Source organism: Corvus brachyrhynchos, unplaced genomic scaffold (assembly GCF_000691975.1).
Source record: "Corvus brachyrhynchos isolate BGI_N302 unplaced genomic scaffold, ASM69197v1 scaffold266, whole genome shotgun sequence".
Classification (NCBI taxonomy): Eukaryota; Metazoa; Chordata; class Aves; order Passeriformes; family Corvidae; genus Corvus; species Corvus brachyrhynchos.
In genome coordinates this window covers 1431121-1448349 of record NW_008238633.1, presented here as the reverse complement: position 1 = coordinate 1448349, position 17229 = coordinate 1431121, and the positions used below count along the sequence as shown (strand labels likewise).

At 47.2% G+C, this 17229-nt stretch overlaps 1 protein-coding gene across 3 annotated transcripts in view; it reads right to left on the bottom strand.

Moving 5' to 3' along the window:
- IQSEC1 (IQ motif and Sec7 domain 1) overlaps positions 1–17229 on the bottom strand; it is a 165308-nt gene that overhangs the window by 126904 nt on the left and 21175 nt on the right. For all 3 annotated transcript variants that reach the window (XM_017737299.1, XM_017737300.1, XM_017737301.1), the window contains exon 3: positions 10783–10827. In XM_017737299.1, the coding sequence (XP_017592788.1) occupies positions 10783–10827 (45 nt within the window). The remainder of the gene's footprint in view (positions 1–10782; positions 10828–17229) is intronic.

Genomic DNA, 17229 nt, shown 5'->3' with positions numbered 1-17229 from the left:
AGATGGGCTTAAGCACATGATTCAACCTATCCTGAAGCACGGTGCTGGCACTGTGAGTCCCAGCTGAAGGGTGGCAGGAACAATTCCAGCTAATCCCTGGCTTCAAAGGACCAGGCACCCTCTCACTTGGCTTATTCCATTGGGGTGGCTCATTACAAATGGCCCTAATTGTTCTGGAAGGGACTCGTGCCTCCTTTAGGGAGACCAAACTGATGAAAGAAAAATTAAAAATGACAAGAAATAATTTTGAAAACGGTTTTGTTTGCCAAACAAGGCATTCCAATAAAGCAGCCTTTATGAACTTGGCACTTCGTGTTTTTTGAAATTCTCTTGTTTTAGCCAGAAGAGAGAAGACATTCTGGGAGGAAAAATTTGCAGATTTCAGCTGCCCTCAGTGCCAGTCACACATCTCCTCACCTTTTGCTTGATCTTTAATGCAATGCTAATGGCAACAATTTCTAGCCTGGGCTATTACACACCAGCTGGCAGCAGCACAGCACGAAGCTTCCCCCCTGGCTAGGGAAAATCTTCACTTTCACATGCTAAAACTGAAGTCACATGGGTTTGTAATAATCCTGGGAGTAAAGCATGAGACGTTCGTCCTGCAAAGCCCACAGAAACCCGACAGTGATTTGCTCATCTTACACTTTAACCTGGCACAGAACACATCTCAGCACCCTCCGTGTTTGTATCTGGAGGGTACCAAAACCAGCCCTCAAGTGAGGGGTTCTGACCAAAATGCACTCAACAGAGCACTGAAATCTCATTTTCGTGAATCACTGAATTACCAGACATTTCTTGGAGCAGGTTTTTACCCCAGTCCTCCCAGTTTGCTTTATGCAATTTGCTGACACTTGGATACATCAGGCTGCTGGTTTATAAACACATTACTGGAGGCATCAGCACCATTACCTTGCAGTAACTTTGTTTTGGGAATATACACGGGATGGGCAAAGTCCTGGTTATTGCAGGTGCTGCCAAATTTAAGGAATGGACTGAAACTGTGGTTGGTGGATTTTTCCCTATTTCCCCCTTCCCTTGCTGTGTTGAGAGAACATAGAGCAGCTCTCTCTGTACACGTGCTGTCTGCCCTTACCTGGCCTTTCTTTAGGACTGCCACATGCCCAGCTTGCTATTTTGGAGCTGGATTTTTACCCTGTATACATAAATAAACTTGAAAACCCGTCCCAGTTTTCCTTTGTCCCATCACCCAGGCTCAGTGCTTCCTTGCAGTGCCCCAGCTGGCACTGCAGCCACAGCCAGGGAGGGGGAATGGCTCATTTTCCTTGTCCTCCATCTCTCCCAGCCCCACAGCTCTGGGCAGTGGGGCCACCACAAAACCAAACGCACCCTGCATGGAATTCTCTTCAAGCCCACGGATTTCACTTCCATGGAAGTGGCTCCCAGAGCAAGATAAAATGATCCCCAAAATCAGAATTGTCCAGGCCAGGCAGCAGATCCAGAATCACTGAATCATTAAGGCTGGAAAAGCCCCCTGAGATCATCGAGTCCAACCCTTCCCCAGCACTGCCAAGGCCACCCCTGACCCATGTCCCCAGGTGCCACATCCCTGTGTTTTCTGAACATTCCCAGGGATGGGGACTCCATCACTGCCCTGTTTCAATGCTTGACAACCCTTCCCATGAAGAAATTTTCCCAGTATCCAACCTGACCCTCCCCTGGCACAGCCTGAGGCCATTCCTTGTCCTGTCACTGTTCCCTGGGAGCAGAGCCAAACCCCCCCCGGCTGCCCCCTCCTGTCAGGGACTTGTGCAGAGCCACAAGGTCCCCCCTGAGCCTCCTTTGCTCCAGCCTGAGCCCCTTTCCAGCTCCCTCAGCCACTCCTGGGGCTCCAGACCCTTCCCCAGCTCCCTTCCCTGCCCTGGACACAAACCCACAAGAATTCCCTGAGTACCAAAAGCTGGAAAACAGAGCTGGACATCCCACCATGGAGCAGCAAGTCACGGCTTCCAAAGCCACCAGGAACACTTTCCACAGCTCTGAGCACTGACTGCAGCTGAAAACCAGGGTCAGGCAGTGCACAGAAGGAAAGAGCACAGTCACTCCATGGAAATGTTACCCAAGCCCTGTTTTGGTTATCTGTTACCTCATTTTATACATAAAAATAGGAAATATATACACAGGGCACACACAAAACCTCCCCATTGCCCCTGGGCTCTTTTCCAAGAGCATTTTAAACTATTTACAATCACTAATAAAAAGGAATTGAAAGCCTCCAGAAAGTTTTTTTCCTTCTTTTTCAGATGAACTTCCTTGCATTTAAGGTTTGTTATTCTGCAGCACCTGTTTTTCACACTTGTTTGTGCTTTGACCAAGAAATTATTTTGTTTCAAACGTGAGGAAGTCGCAACTTTCCTTCAATTTTCTTTTCTTCTCAAAAAGATGAGAACAAAGTGCCTCTGTGTGGTATTGAAGTGCTTAAGGCCTGGTTTTAGTGCTGTTCATGCAAACACGCTGCAGACAGAAGACTCAAGCACATCCAGGTTTTGATGGCAAGTAAATTAATTATCTGGGAGGAAATAAATGGGCAGCCCTGTTGCAGAGGCTTCCATTAGGAGATGTAGAATAACTCCCCAGTAATTCATTTGCCACAAAGCTGGGATTTCGCCAGGAATCCAAGACAGAAAGCTCGAGTTTAGTATTTATTTGTGTCAAAACAGCCTGGCTACATTTCTATTATTTTATATGGTTTCTCAGCAAGGGAAACATCACAATGGGCTGGGACTAGGTTGGAAATTTTTTGGCTTGGCAGCGGAATCTGTGAAAAGCTGCGAGAAGTGGAGAATAAAGCTATCTTTTGAAACTTCACAAGCCAATGGTCACAGATGAGGGTCCCATATTGCTCAATGCAGAAAGTGCGGGGCACCCCTGAAACCTTGAAAAAGATTGGAACAGTTCCCTTTTCTAGCCTTCAGCCACTGCATGAAAAATTCAACTGCAATTAGCATTTAGTACAAAGCACTTTCTGTAGGCTGACAATAGGTAGCCAGAGCAGAAAGTGTACATAACAAGAACGGAATCCTGTTTTAGAGGATTGCACGGGTTTTGTTCACAGTGAAGGGATCCCCACTTTCCCCCCAGAAAATTCAAACCCATCCAATTCCCTCTGCTCAGCAGCGTAAATCAAGAGCAAGGAAAACGAAGTTTCAATTAAAAAGCATCAGGGTAAGTTCAGGGACATGTTAAATGGAATTGCTTATTTTGCTGTTCCATTAAATAGGCAAGCTCAATGCCTCTGACACCCAGACCTATTCTTTAGGATCACCATTCACCATCAATCATTTAAGCTGGGTGTCAGACCTGCCTAAGTGAAGTGCCCACTGCTCTGAATGACTCTGATGTGCACTTTGTGCTGGGAGGGAGAGGAAAGATGAACTATTATATTACTAAATATCTCAGGGAAATAAAGGGTCTTCTCTGCATTACATAAATTTCCATGACATTTCAATTAATCTGCCAGTGCTGTGTACAGTGTGGACACCACAGCATGAGCTCCTGTGCCTGAGGATAAAATATCAGGGAAGGAAAAGTACTGAGTCTTAGCTGGGGTGATGTGACCTAAAGCAGAGGTTAAAACCAAACAGCACCCTCACCTTCACATCTGCATGCACAGAGACAACAGCAGCTGATAATTAATGCAATTAAAAAAAAAAAAAAAGCAGCTTTACAATCTTTGTCACAAGTTCTCATTAAGTGCCTACCACTCCCTTCTCCCAGGGAGCAGAACAGCGAGGAAAAACCCTGGTGGCATCATCATGTGCAGCCACCCCGTGCTGAGGAGCATTGCAGAGTTAACATTTTCTTACCTTTTATAGAAACCATGGAGAGGCTGGAGACATAAAAAATGCCAGTAATCCAAGCAGAAGGCCTTCAACTTCAGCATTTTCCAGCACTCCTGCTGCCGCGACTGTGGTCTGCAGCGGGCTTTTAGCAACACAAGACTTTTTTGTTATGATCTGAATGACTCAAAAGCAGAGCAGCACCCTCGTGTCCCTGTGGCTGCATCACCGGGCTGTGGGATCGGCGCGGAGCCGGCGGGCAGCCCCGCACATGGCTCAGCACCTGCAGCCCCAGTGCCCCCCGCTCATACAAAGAGGCAGCTGCTCAAAGGACACAAATTCATGGGCGCTCTTTGATCCCGCTCGCCGTTTATCTCTCCCAAAGTCCCCAGTCCTACCGGGATCACTGGTGTTACACAGAAATCCCACTTCTCCTTTCGGCTATTTTAGGCCATTCTGAAAGCCCTCTGGACAAACAGCGTGGATACATTCCAGCTGCGGGCTTTGATGGACCCTTGGAAAGCATCCTTAGAGCTCCCAGACTTCGGAAAATGCAGGCAATTATCTCGGTGGGCTCTGACACCGCTGCCCGGTACCCACAGCCGAGCTGTGATCTCAGCACATGGGGCTGCCGGCGTTTGCCCTTTTCCCTTTTTTGCCTCCTCTGTTAATCAGCTCCTCCTGTACCAGCACACGGGCTCCATTGTCTGCGGCACCTCGGGAACGGGGGGCTTCTCGTGACGGGGAGGGGAAAAGAGCGGAAAAAAAACGGAAAAAGGGAGAAGGAGGGGGGGGAAAAAAAAAAAAAAGAAGAAGAAAAAAAAGAAGGCAGGAGCTCAGACCCTCCCGCTCACACACCAGATTGTGCTTATCTTGTTCCCGACGCGTTTTGCCAGGGAGCGCAGGGGGGGAGGATGAACCAACCCCGAACCGCGGGGCGGCAGCGGGACAGCCCCCGAGGCGCGGGCACGGACGGACGGACGGACAGCCGGACAGCCAGCCAGACTGCCGGCGGGGACGGACAGCCCCTCCGGGGGTCCCAGCAGCCGCAGCCGCTCCGGAGCCATCCCCGAGCCGCAGGCAGGGCTGGGAGCTGCGGGGCTGGGGGATTGCGGAATTAGCAGCGTTTGCTATCGAAACCTCTGCTGGGCACGATAAAGGCGGACTGCTTTTGTTCTGAGAAGACAGGAGCACAAATTTTAAAAAATGTCTTATCTTTTACCATGGCCCAATTCTACCAACTCCCTCCCCTCCCTCTTCTTTCCTCTCTATCCCACCGTGAACTGCAAATGGTGAGAATCCTGGGATGGAAACACACAGGGCAGAGTTAGATTAGAGATTAGGTGGGATTTCCTCCCTGTGAGGGTGGGCAGGCCCTGGCACAGGGTGCCCAGAGCAGCTGGGGCTGCCCCTGGATCCCTGGCAGTGCCCAAGGCCAGGCTGGACATTGGGGCTGGGAGCAGCCTGGGACAGTGGGAGGTGTCCCTGCCCATGGCAGGGGTGGCACTGGATGGGCTTTAAGGTCCTTCCCAGCCCAAATTAGTCTGGGATTCTGTGCATATCCCGGGATGGAAGGAACCCACAAGGACCATCAGTCCAGCTCCTGGCCCTGCACAGACCCCCCCAACAACCCCACCCTGGGCATCCCTGGCAGCGCTGTCCAAACGCTCCTGGAGCTCTGGCAGCCTCGGGGCCGGGACCATTCCCTGGGGAGCCTGGGCAGTGCCCAGCACCCTCTGGGGGAGGAACCGTAGTGGAGACCAACCAATGCTTATGTCCAGCATACTGGACTACGATTTGGCTGTTCCACGTACTGTTTCGTTTCTCACTCACAGGAAACATCAGGCTATGGCTTGCAACACTGCCAGGCAGGTATAGAGGAACTTAAAGGTTCAACAGTTACAACAACAAAACCAAAAGCAGGAGCTGACGAAATACTTCAAAACCACTCTGGCACTTGGACAAGCATTCAAAACAAAACCAGCAAACAATCAACCAAACAAAAAAACCCAACCAAACAAATAAACCATAAAACACCCCCACAATCCCCTCCCCAAAAAGCCACAAGAATTTTAACACTGTTTTTAAAATATGCAAAGAAAACCAAACCCCTAAGCCTCAATCTGAGGCTCTTTCCCATGTGGACCTATCTGGTTCCCCAAGTGCCTGGATAATAAGCTATATTTAGGGATCTATAGAAGCTATATTTAGGGGTTCTGGTTTTACTCACTGTCACCGTGCAGTTACAGAAGTGCCTTGCATCTTCTTAGAAAACTGCTTTGTGCAAGTTTAATTAAATGAAATTATAAATATATTTGAGTAAGAATTGGCAGTTTCTTTAGTGAAGTAAAGAAATCAGTGGGTTATGCTTAACCAGGGTCACACTTTGTGTGGTATTTCCCTAAAAACACCTTGTACAGGACAGGGCAGGTGGTGGGAATGACTAGACCATGAGAAAAGAAACTTGCAGGGAAAAAAAGTGCTTGATTTGGGCTATTAAAAATAATTTCTTGTGAAGATTCTCTTTCAAGTACCCCTTTCCTTGTGCTGCCTGCACTTATTTGCTGGGATTTCTTTCAGACCAGCACCAGAGCTGGTGACTCCCAAGCAAACACAACGGGATATCTCTGAGAAGGAACATCACCCCCCAACAATATGAAATGCTGCCCAAATCCAAGCCTGTTTTTCTTCCTGGACTCATATTCCCTTGGGCTTCATTAGCTTGGCAATTTTCAAGTCACTGATGCCATCATGGTAAGGATATTTAGATTTCCTTATCGAAAATCTTTCATCCCTGCTTTTCATCCCTCCCCTGTTCTCCAGGGTAGTTTTATCTAAAGAGGAACTGAGGAAAGGCCCTGGAGACCCAGTGGCTGCTGGTGAGCCCCAACCTTCTGGCACTGCCTCCTGCCTTGGGTCTGGTAATGCCAAGAAGGTAATGGGAAATCATTTTTCCTTTGTTTCCACGAAAAAATGGCACAAGAAAAAAAAAATGAAAGAAGAAAAGATATTGAGTTTTCCCTGTTGTAACATTCTTGTGTCTGATTTTTTTCACATTCTGAGATAAAAAAGAAGGAAAAAAAAGAAAGAAAAAACTGGTTACATCCCATAACCAAGAGCAGCTATTCCCAGGATCAAGGGAAAAGGGCAAACCCAGCCCAAGACAAGTAAGCTCAGGAGATGCCAGCCAAAGTCTTGATCCTGAAATGAGACTTTTCAGGAAACTTATCCTTTGTCTGTTCACATTGCAAAGCAATTTCTTTCTCAGCATCATATCCTTTCTAGAAAAAACCCAAACTATTTATCACCTTAATTATCTGTTTCTAAGCAGTGGGCTCAGAGCATAGGAGCCATGTACCCATGGATTTCCTGACAGCATCCAACACCCATTATCCCTCACTGCATGCAGAGAAAATGCTAATTAGGACTTTTGCAAATGAAAAGCCCCACGCTCTCAACACGTTCTTCATTTTCACTTGTCTTTCCAGAGGAAAACAACAAAGGAAATTAAGCTTCATCTCACGCTCACCCTGGATATAGAACTGGTTCTTTCAGAAAGGCATTTACCGAAACCTTTGACTCAGAATTCCCAGGCCTAATACAAGCAGGGATTTTTGGATGTGCTGCAGCTCCAGCGCTGGAGCCGTGAGCAGTTTGCTGAGAATTTCTGCAGTCACTGAGAGTTCAGCCTCTGACAAGGCTTTCAAAAACAGCCACTAAAAAAAGGGCCAAGTGGAAATCGAACATTGCACCACCTCCTTTTTTAGGGGTGGTTTTCTTGCCAAGCCCTGGAGCTCTGAGGCTGAAGGAAAAGTGAGGGGTAAAATAACCCCAGCATGAAGCTAGTGCCTGCTGGAGTTCCTGGTGCACTGGCTCCAAAAGTTGGGCAGGTCAGGAAAATTGACTTGTCTGGTGACAACCTTTCACAAAATACTTCTATTGACCTACTGTTATTTACTGAGTTAAACTTCTAGAGTGATATGCCAGGAACATTCCTGAAAAATATTTCACTTCCCCAGAAAACCAGTGTATCCCCCAACTTAGCTGGAACACAGACACTGCAGTAGTTAAATTGTTTTCCCCGAGTCTTTCAAGACTCCAGGGTGAAATACTCGACTGGCCACACACAAAAATTTCATGGTAGCCATCCGTGTGTTGTGGAGTTCAGGAATTTCATGGGACACACAGAGTGTGGATCCCATATTCATCCAGGATACCCTGCACACACCTCATTAAAAAGTGGGGGAATGCAGAGCAGGTGCATAAACCACGGGTTTGGGCAAGCAGAGAGATGCTGAACTTCTTCCTGGAAGGTTTGAAGGCCTTGCTGCTCCCAGGACACCACAGCACACACAGCTCTGTGCACTGGGTGCTGTGAGGGCACTGAAGTGCAGTAAGGGGTCTCCACAGCAAAGCTGGGGAGAAAATTCCCAAGCTGTTCAAAGAATAAGGCAAGTGTTGATGTTCAAGGCTCTGGCAAACCAGATGTCCCTCCCTGCCCCTCACAGGCATTCCGGGGTGCCACCCCTGGAGCATCCCTGCCCCACCAGGGCAGGTGGAAGAGCTCATATGGAGCCCTCGGGCTCAGGGACAGCCTGGGGACACCCCAAGGTGCTGGTGACGAGCTCTGCAGAGATTCCCAGAGAGTCAGGACATCAGTCAAGGTCTTTCCCCTCCGTGTTGACTTGAAGGGCAGCTCTGCTGCCTAGAAACCTTCCAGAAACTCAAAACAGAGTTTATTGGCTGCAGACAGCTCTCAGAGTTATGCACTCCCCCCCCAGATGAATTCTAACCATCATTTGATACTACCCTTTATTTTTGGTGATTAAGCCACTCAGCTGCCAAAGTATCCATGGAGAAGGGTAGGAAGAACTTTGCTGTTCTCTTCATCCTGACTGTCCTTTGTGCACATCTGTTCCCTGAGCTCACACAACCTCTGGCTGATCGATTTGCTACAGAAGCTGACAAACCCGCCCCAAATATCTGCAAAGCTCAAACATTTGCATTTCCAACTCATTTGGAACAGGTCTGGCAATTCAACCCTCCAGAAGGGCCACATTAAGATTTAGACATTAGGAAACAAAACATTTTCAGATGCCAGCTGAAAGCTGACAGAGGCCAACTCAAAATATCCAGAGTGTGCAGGCTATGAAAGAAATTGTGCCAACCAATACACACACACATAAATTATGCCCATTTTTACATATTTTCCTCTTTATAATGGACATAAGCAAATTTTTCACGTTAACCTTTACTCTTCCCAGCACTGAGATTTAGAAGAATGGTTGGTTCACTGGGGGCAAATGTGCCTTGTGATGGGGACAGGAAATTTGTGAGCAAAATGCAACAAGAGTACCCTGACTAGGAAATACTTGACAGGACACAGGGTGGGGCCATGTTAATTGGTACATCCCATCTTCTGGGTCGTTCAAAGGCCAATTTGCCTAACAGGTTCATGAGAACACATCCACTAACAAGAAGTCTTCTATTATCTTTCATTGTACTTAAAAATAATGGCCTTAATTCTGTCTAATTACAGCTCCAGAGCAGGCTTATTGGAGCTGCTGAAGTGGAGCAGATGTCACATGCTCTTCCCTCAGTAACTGTTTAACGCTAAGAAAAATTCACAGTTTTACCTGATAAAATCGGAACAGTTTTCTTCAGGGTCTCCTCAGCAATTGTTTCACTCCAGATTTTTTAAACTTCACAAAATCATTCAATTTGTAGTTAAAGAGTGGCATTTTTACATCCTCATCTGGTAACTCCCAGATACTATTTCAGCCCAACATTCAAAAGGATTTACTGCATGCATCTAATTCTTCCATGTTCCTCACTGACACCTTCCCATGGAAAAAAATACTCAATGGGAGGAAGAACATTGTAATAAAATCTATTTCCAGCCTGCAATAAAGGTGGCAGCAATACCTGGCTCTGGTAAATCACACACCAGCATCACGATGCTCTCACTAAAATAAATTTGCAGAGGAGCAGAGCCAGGGGAAGTTGGGATTGTTCCCTGCATTGTCCTGGCAGACAAAGGCCCAGTGTTCCCATCACACTGGGAATGGGACAGAAGTACAGTGGGGACTGAACATGGCCCAGTGTTGCTGTGCTGAGGACAAAGGGAATATCACAGCAGAGAGGGTGGCTGCTTAGGAAATGGTAACAGGGCAAATGCTTCACTTTCAGAAGACTTTACACTGGATAATAATAGAAGATTAATTACAGAGGGGCCTTGATTTGAATAAGGTTAAGCAGAACAGCTCCCACCGTTTTGTTCAAGCAAGGCTAAAATGACATCATGTGGGAAAAAGTCACATCCTCAACCCAGAACATCTCCAAAGGAAGACTTGTACCAAAACAGCTGCCAGTTGGAGAGGGAGGGACTCTGCCCCAGCCTTATCAAAGGAAGTCTGTGCCTTTGATGCACTTTTCAACGTGCAAGGATGAGAATAAAAGATGCAAGGTACCCATGTGATATGCAGTGTTAACAGGGCTAAGCATTTCTTTCTAAATGGAGTGATCAAAGTAAAACCCCAGCTCTGGCAGTGCCTCCTGTGACAGAGCTCTCTGAAGGGTGGGTGCTTTTATCAAAATGCTGAGCAGCAGAAGCAGGAGCGACATCTCCACACAACTGCTCCCCAGAGCAGCACGGACCTGCCAGGACAGGGGGACAGGTCAAATATTGTCAGCACGAGGTCATAAAAATCTGAGAGAGAGATGGGTTGTGCACAAGCACACCCTCTGTCCCTCCCCTCCGTGCTCCTCAGAGAACAAACACAGGGTTTGAACTAGAACCGAATTTCAAGTTGGAAATCCTGGAAAAGAGCAAATTATCCACTCTTAGGAAAATCCAGCTACTGGGTCAGTGCCTCTGCTGGCTGTGCATTGCAAGATAAAGGTGTGTGATGTGCAGCTGATACAGAGCAGGGCATTTCTGTCAGTTCAAACCTAAAACTACCATCTATGATTGCTACAGTACCTGAGTGGGTCAGTTGAGATGCTGCTTCCTGTTTCCAGTGAAGTCCTGAGGTGACAGCAAAAGAATAAAATTATAAAGTATTAAAGAATAAACCAAAATAAAAGCATAAACTATTCAAAAATGTTATGTCCTTAAACATCAACGACTTCACATTTTTCTCCTTCTTACTGACATTTCAGAGTACTTAGCATGCCATTAAACATGAGAGTAAATAAAAGTACCCAAACAAAAAACCCAACAGCCCTTTCCTAGATTAGAGAAAGGAGAATTAGAGAAATGTTTGTCTGAATTAGTCACAACCTGATCAATTTTCAATATTCTAGAAGTATCTACGTGAGTGACTTTTACACTCTGGGGCTTTCTGCTCTCTACCCAAAAAAGGCAGCTGTGAAGGTGTCCTGCAGAACGATTGCAGCACAAAGTTCAGGTGAGATATTGTAAGCACTGAGGAAGTTCTCTGAGTACATTGATTTTTGAGCAGCAATATTTAACATGCAGTGTGGTGTTACTAATTACCCTTGCTCTCACTGAGCATGACCCCAGGTTTATTACAATAATATATATATAACACAGAGTTACATTTTTAGGGTGAAGAAGCCAGTTTTCCCACAATCTGTAATAAAACATCAGCCATGGCCCCATCATTTTTAAATGGTTACTTGCACTTATCCATTTCCATCCCTTACACAAATGGCCACAGATCAGCCTTTGCTCACATAGCCATAAACATGTACAGTCTGTGGAGGTCCATAAAATTCACATTAGAACTGCATTAATTATATTTACACGGGCATTCATAAATCAATGGCAAATCTTTACTTTGAATCCCAAGATTCCTAATTTTGTTTACAAAAATAAACAGGGTGGTGTGAAGGGAGGAGGCCGTAAAAGCAGCAGGAACAAATAGCTTTTAACTAAAGCTTTAAAATAGCTTTGGGGAGCTTATGCCACCCTGCAATTTGTTTGCTTCACCAGCTCAAGATTTGTGAATAGCCATGAATTTTGCGGGGGTGGCTCCCATATGCCGCCTTTGTGGCTGGTGTTAGTTTAACAACGGAAAAGGGTGAGCTTCATTTACTTTAATTAAGTTTCCTGCGTCCCTCCGTGTGCTGTGGAGGTGCCAGCCTGCTCACTCAGCACGGCTTTTTGCCTCGCTTTCAACCCAGACTTGCAGGAAAATCTGCTCTGAGCAGTTTTGGCCCTCGGTGCTATAAATAAATATTTCTCCGACGCCGTGGTTGTGCAGCAGGGATGCGCTGTGCATACAGAGGAGATGCTAATGAGCGGTGATTAGCCCCCAACCCTTGACTGTGGTGCCCACTGGCTCTGAGCACTCCTGACCTCGGGGACTCCTGACACAATCCCAAGGAGCAGGATTACAGCTTCAGCACGATTCCCGGTTTTCCTTCCTGAGCTCAGGCACCCAAGGCAGCTCCCCAGCACCCAAACCCTCAGTCAGGAGAGGCACATGTATTTCTGTATCTAAATACACACAGGAAAAGCACGGCTCCCAGCAAAAATGCCCCTCTTAAGAGTCACAAATCACAGGCTCATCAAGGTTGGGAAAGACCCCCAGGGTGAGTCCAACCATTCCCCTGACACTGCCAGGTCCATCAAACCGTGTCCCTCAGCACCCATCCGGATGTTTTCTGAGCACTCCCGGGGATGCTGATCCCAGCACTGCCCTGGGCAGCCTGTGCCACTGCGTGTCAACACTTCCAGTGAAGAAGTTTTTCCTAATATTCAGCCTAGACCTCCCCTGGTGCAACTTATATGTGGGGGGTTTTAAGGTGAACGTCAGATGGAGAAACAGTGTCAAAGACAGGAAAAGCTTCTGGAGCTGATGTGGAGAAATGCCCTGGATGAGATGGATCCCCACACAGATCACAGTGGGGAGAAGGATGGAAAACAAGCCCTACAAAGGAGGGCAACACCCCCAGAATTGTCACAGCCAGCCTTTTCACCTGGCCACCCACCCACAGACTCAACCTGGCATTGAGGAAAACCTCAGGAGTTCTGACAACATGAGAACCAACGTTTAGTGGCCACAAAAATCCCCAGCAAAACCAGGAGAAACCAAGTTTAAATTCTACCAAAAGATCCAGATTTGGGGTACAAAAAGTTGGTTAATTCTTACTGAATTTATAGAATAACTTTAGTATAATCACATCATCACTCCCCTTCTTTCTTTCCAGCTAAAATCCCATTTAAGTCTTTTGGTTTCTTTCCAAACTGCTCAAAGATGGAAAGTTAATTTAAAACATAAAAATAACCCAGATTCTGAACACAATGTCATGAAAGCTGCAGCAAACCAAATATCTCATTGCATACAGGGTCACTTCAGGAATAATAAAAATATATATCTCATTTAGGTTACTTCAAAATGTGGTTTGTTGGGTTTGTTTTGCTTTTTAACAAATTAACTGGACAGGAAAATAAAATATTGTGCTGCTGTGAAGAAAGTGAGCAGGAAGGTCTGACAATCCTGTTTATTCCTAATGGCCACTGGCTCAGTGTAGCCCAGAAAGAAGCACAGACACTATCTAATGATGAAGCCATTAAAATGATATTGTTAAATGTAACAGACTTGTCTATATATGTATAATTTCCATTGGTATTAATAGAGGTATTTTAAAAAATTCCCAAAGTGCCATTAACTGCAGAACTATGCCCAAGGCTTTGAGTGAAAACTGAGCTGAGACAGAGCACAAACTGCAGAACTGCCTGGAATCATCAGGGAATGCTCCAGACCACCCCGGGGCTGTTTTGTATCTCCAGTTTGTTTCCGTGGGGTTTGCAAGGTCCTTCCAGGTGGGGACTGGAGGAGATGTGCCCCAGTTTCACTCGTGGCTCAGCTGAAGGACATCTCCTCATCATGCAAATTCCTGACATTTCAGGGAAAAGGCAGAGGAATGGTGGCATGGAGTGTAACTAAACTGGGCACACGGTGGGATTACTTACTGCTAACGTGGTCAGCATGAAACCTGAAGAAAGTGTGTAACTGTTGGTAAGAACAACTGCTTTCAAGGCTAAAGGATTATCCAAAGTATGGATATCCACAGCTCCTGGATGAGGAGCTTGCCTAGAGCCTCCATCTGTGTCCATCAGCACAGGAACTGTGACCAGCCCACTTCTGCAGTGCATCATGCAGGGGAAAACACAAATATTTCCAAGGAATCATTGGTCTAAAATTCAGACAGTGGGCTTTTATCCACAGACAAAAACTGTAAGCACACTTCTAGTCAAGAGTTCTGTCCTGGAGCACAGAACAAGGCCACAGGCTCTGACTCTTGCTGTTGGCACTCTGTGGTGAGCAGAGAGCACTCCCAGCAATCGGGTGTCTGAAAGGTCCTATTCCACAACGTTTTAGCAGATTGAAGCGAACACACAACTGGCTCTTGGCACCTTGAGCCATGATACAAAGCTCTGGTTTATTTTGCTTTTTTTGTGATGAAAGAAACTTTTTTGTGACTACAAAAAGCAGTATAACTGAAGATTATTTTGGAAATAGTCTGAGATGGAGCTCCTTATGTTGTGTGACATGGAGAAGGTAGGCAATGAACGCTGGAGGACTGACAACCTGCAGTGGTGCTTTGCTCAGCTGAGACGACAGACAAGGAGTGGTTTTGATCTGGGACTGCTACAGAACCCTTCAGCTCCTGCCTCTCCGTGTGGAGTGGTGACAGTGTTTCACTGAGGCATTTGGGAGATGTCCCTGTGCCTGCAGAGCCACCCAGAGCTGTGCTCTTGCTCAGGCAGGTGGATGGGGACAGCCACTCCACAGCCCAGCCCCTGTCCCTGCATCAGCCTTGGTTTTACCTCTCTTGATGGAGGGCAAAGTTCTGAGGAGGTTCTTACTGGGCTGAGTGGATAATCCTGGGGGAGTGCCCACACTGATGGCTCAGTCCAGCTGCCTCCCCTCCTCAGGGTCCCTTGGGCAGCTTCCAGTCCTCGGGGCTCAATTTGCCTGGATAATGCTGAAAGTCCCTTCCCATCAGTGCAGACGGCTGCAACTGCTTCATTAGCTGTTCACCAGAGGACAGAGGAGACCCCAGCACTACCTCTCTTACTGCTGGCAGAGGCTACAAATAACCACACAGCACAAGCACACATCGTGCAAGCAGCCAGAAAAAGATCCAATTTGAGAAAAGCCAAGATATTCTTCTGGCACGGAAACGCACAGCGGTGACAGAAGAAATAATTGCAGTTGAAGCAAACTCCCAGCTTGATCCCAAATAAAGACTGCTTAAATATATCATCTTTTGGCTAAGAAGGGAGATTCACTTGGAGCATCAGAGTACAAAGATATGCTGTATGCAGACAGCAGCTCAGAGGGGGTGTGAGGGGAAAAGGCAGCTCTGAGCTCTGTCAGAGCCTCGGTGCTCGCAGCACTGTGGTACTGCATCCCTCTCACACTGAGGGAAGGAATGCAGAATAATACATTAAATATTTAAGACCCTGTCTGGGGTATTGCTCAGTGAATAATTGCTGCTGCTTGGCACAGTTTCTTCCTAGGAGCTGGCAGCTCACGGAAGAAAGGGAAACCTGCTTGCTGCAGGCTGGTGCTGTGATTCTCCACGTGTTTGCATACCAAGGAGGACTAAATTATTTCTTTAGACGCCAAAGTGCAGCTTCACCAAATGAAAATCTTTACCCTTGCTTGAGGATGGTCTGGCACACCATGAATCCCAGTCTCAGTGCTCCATTTGGAAGGAAAGCCCAAAGCATCCAATCCCAAGAGGCAAAAAGAAGGTGACAGAAGGATTGTACTCAGCCAGGACACCCCACCCCTCAGAAACAAAGCTGGAAATGATAACCCAGCCATTCAAAGAAAATCCTTCCTTCACATCCCTTGTCAGAGATCTGCCAAGCCATCAGGGAGGACACATTCCCAGAAAACCCCAAAGTGCCCTGAGCTCAAGGGACCCAGGGCCTGGCAGTTCAGCTCCTGTCCCACTCCTTCGCCTGATCTCCCAAACAAATGGCCCTGAAGGAACAAGCTGTGGGAAATTCTCATTTGAATATCATGGAGCAGAGACTAATGAGGAGCTTGGTCTCCTCTCAGAACTGGGAGCAATCTGATGGATGTGTGGCCGGGAGCCCTGCAGGGAGGTGGCTCTGTCTGGAGCGCCGTTTATCAGATGTGCAGCCCTGGCCTGCATTAATTAGTGCAGTGTGAGTGACTCCAGGCACTGCCAGGCACCAAAGGCAGGGCAGTGCCTGCCTTCCTCCTGTCCCCTGGCCTTGGCACTGCCATGGACCACTGCCAGCCACGGTGGCCAGATGGACGCAGCGATGTTCCCACGCCGTCCCTGCCGCGCCATCGTCCCCTTCCCTGGGACGCTCTGCAGTGACAAAGCAGGGATGGAGCGCAGGCAGAGGCTCCCAGGGAAGCTGGAATGCCTCTGGCAGCTGCATTCAGCAGATCCAATCCAGCAGACCTGTCTGACTGTAGATCTGACAGCGGAGCAGCCCCGCTCCAGAGGATTCCACAGGATTGCAAGGGTAGGCAGGGCAGGGGGAAGCAGCACTCGGCTGACAGCAGTCATTGCAACACCACCTGAAAATACACTTCAAGTTACGCCTTTCTGTGGGACAGACCATTTAAGAACTGGCACTGCTCAGCTAGGGAGAGGCAGCTTTCAGAGGGAAGGGCCTTAAAGGATACCATGGGAATTCCTGCTTCTCATTTTCACTCCATACATTTTGTTCCAAATATTTTAATGAACCATTTAGACAAGAAAGTAATTAAACAGTGCTTAATGCTGCTCTTACAAACAAAAAGCTTTCCTTGCTTGGGGCTCGAGTGACCCAAGGCTGGGAATGTGTTGGACCCTTGCTGGCCCTAGAGCGCTCCCAGCATTGGGAATGGAAACCAGCTCCAAGTTGGAAATCTCCTATCACCTGTCCTCCAAGCACAGCTTGTTTGCCCCAGACACTCACACAGAAGTGTGCCTGAGCACTCATTTTTACCACATGCTCTCCAAACCAAAATATAATCACAGTATCTCAAAGAGATTTTCGATCTGGGAGAAAAGCAATGTCTAGGCACCAAGGCCAAACATGACCCTGAAAGCCAGGAGGAAATAGCCAGACTAGCAAGGCTCAGCTGGCTTCATTAATTTCAGAACACTGCAAAAGCAAAATTGAATTTCTGAGCAGGGACAACAGAATTACATTAAATAAAGCCCATTTGTGCTTGCAAACTTGGGACCTGCATTCCTAGAGCTGTCTGCAGGAGTAACAATGGGGGGACCTGGAGAAGTTTCTTTTAGCAGGAATTTTTTGTGGCAACGCACGTGCCATACAGTGAAAATGCTGCTTGAAAAATTAACTCCAGCAGTAACACCTGGAGGGTAATGGCCCTGTTGTTTAGGATTTCACTGCTGTGTCTGCCTGGTATTCAGGCAGCCCAGCCTTCTGCTGAGTTTTGCAAACTCCCCAGGT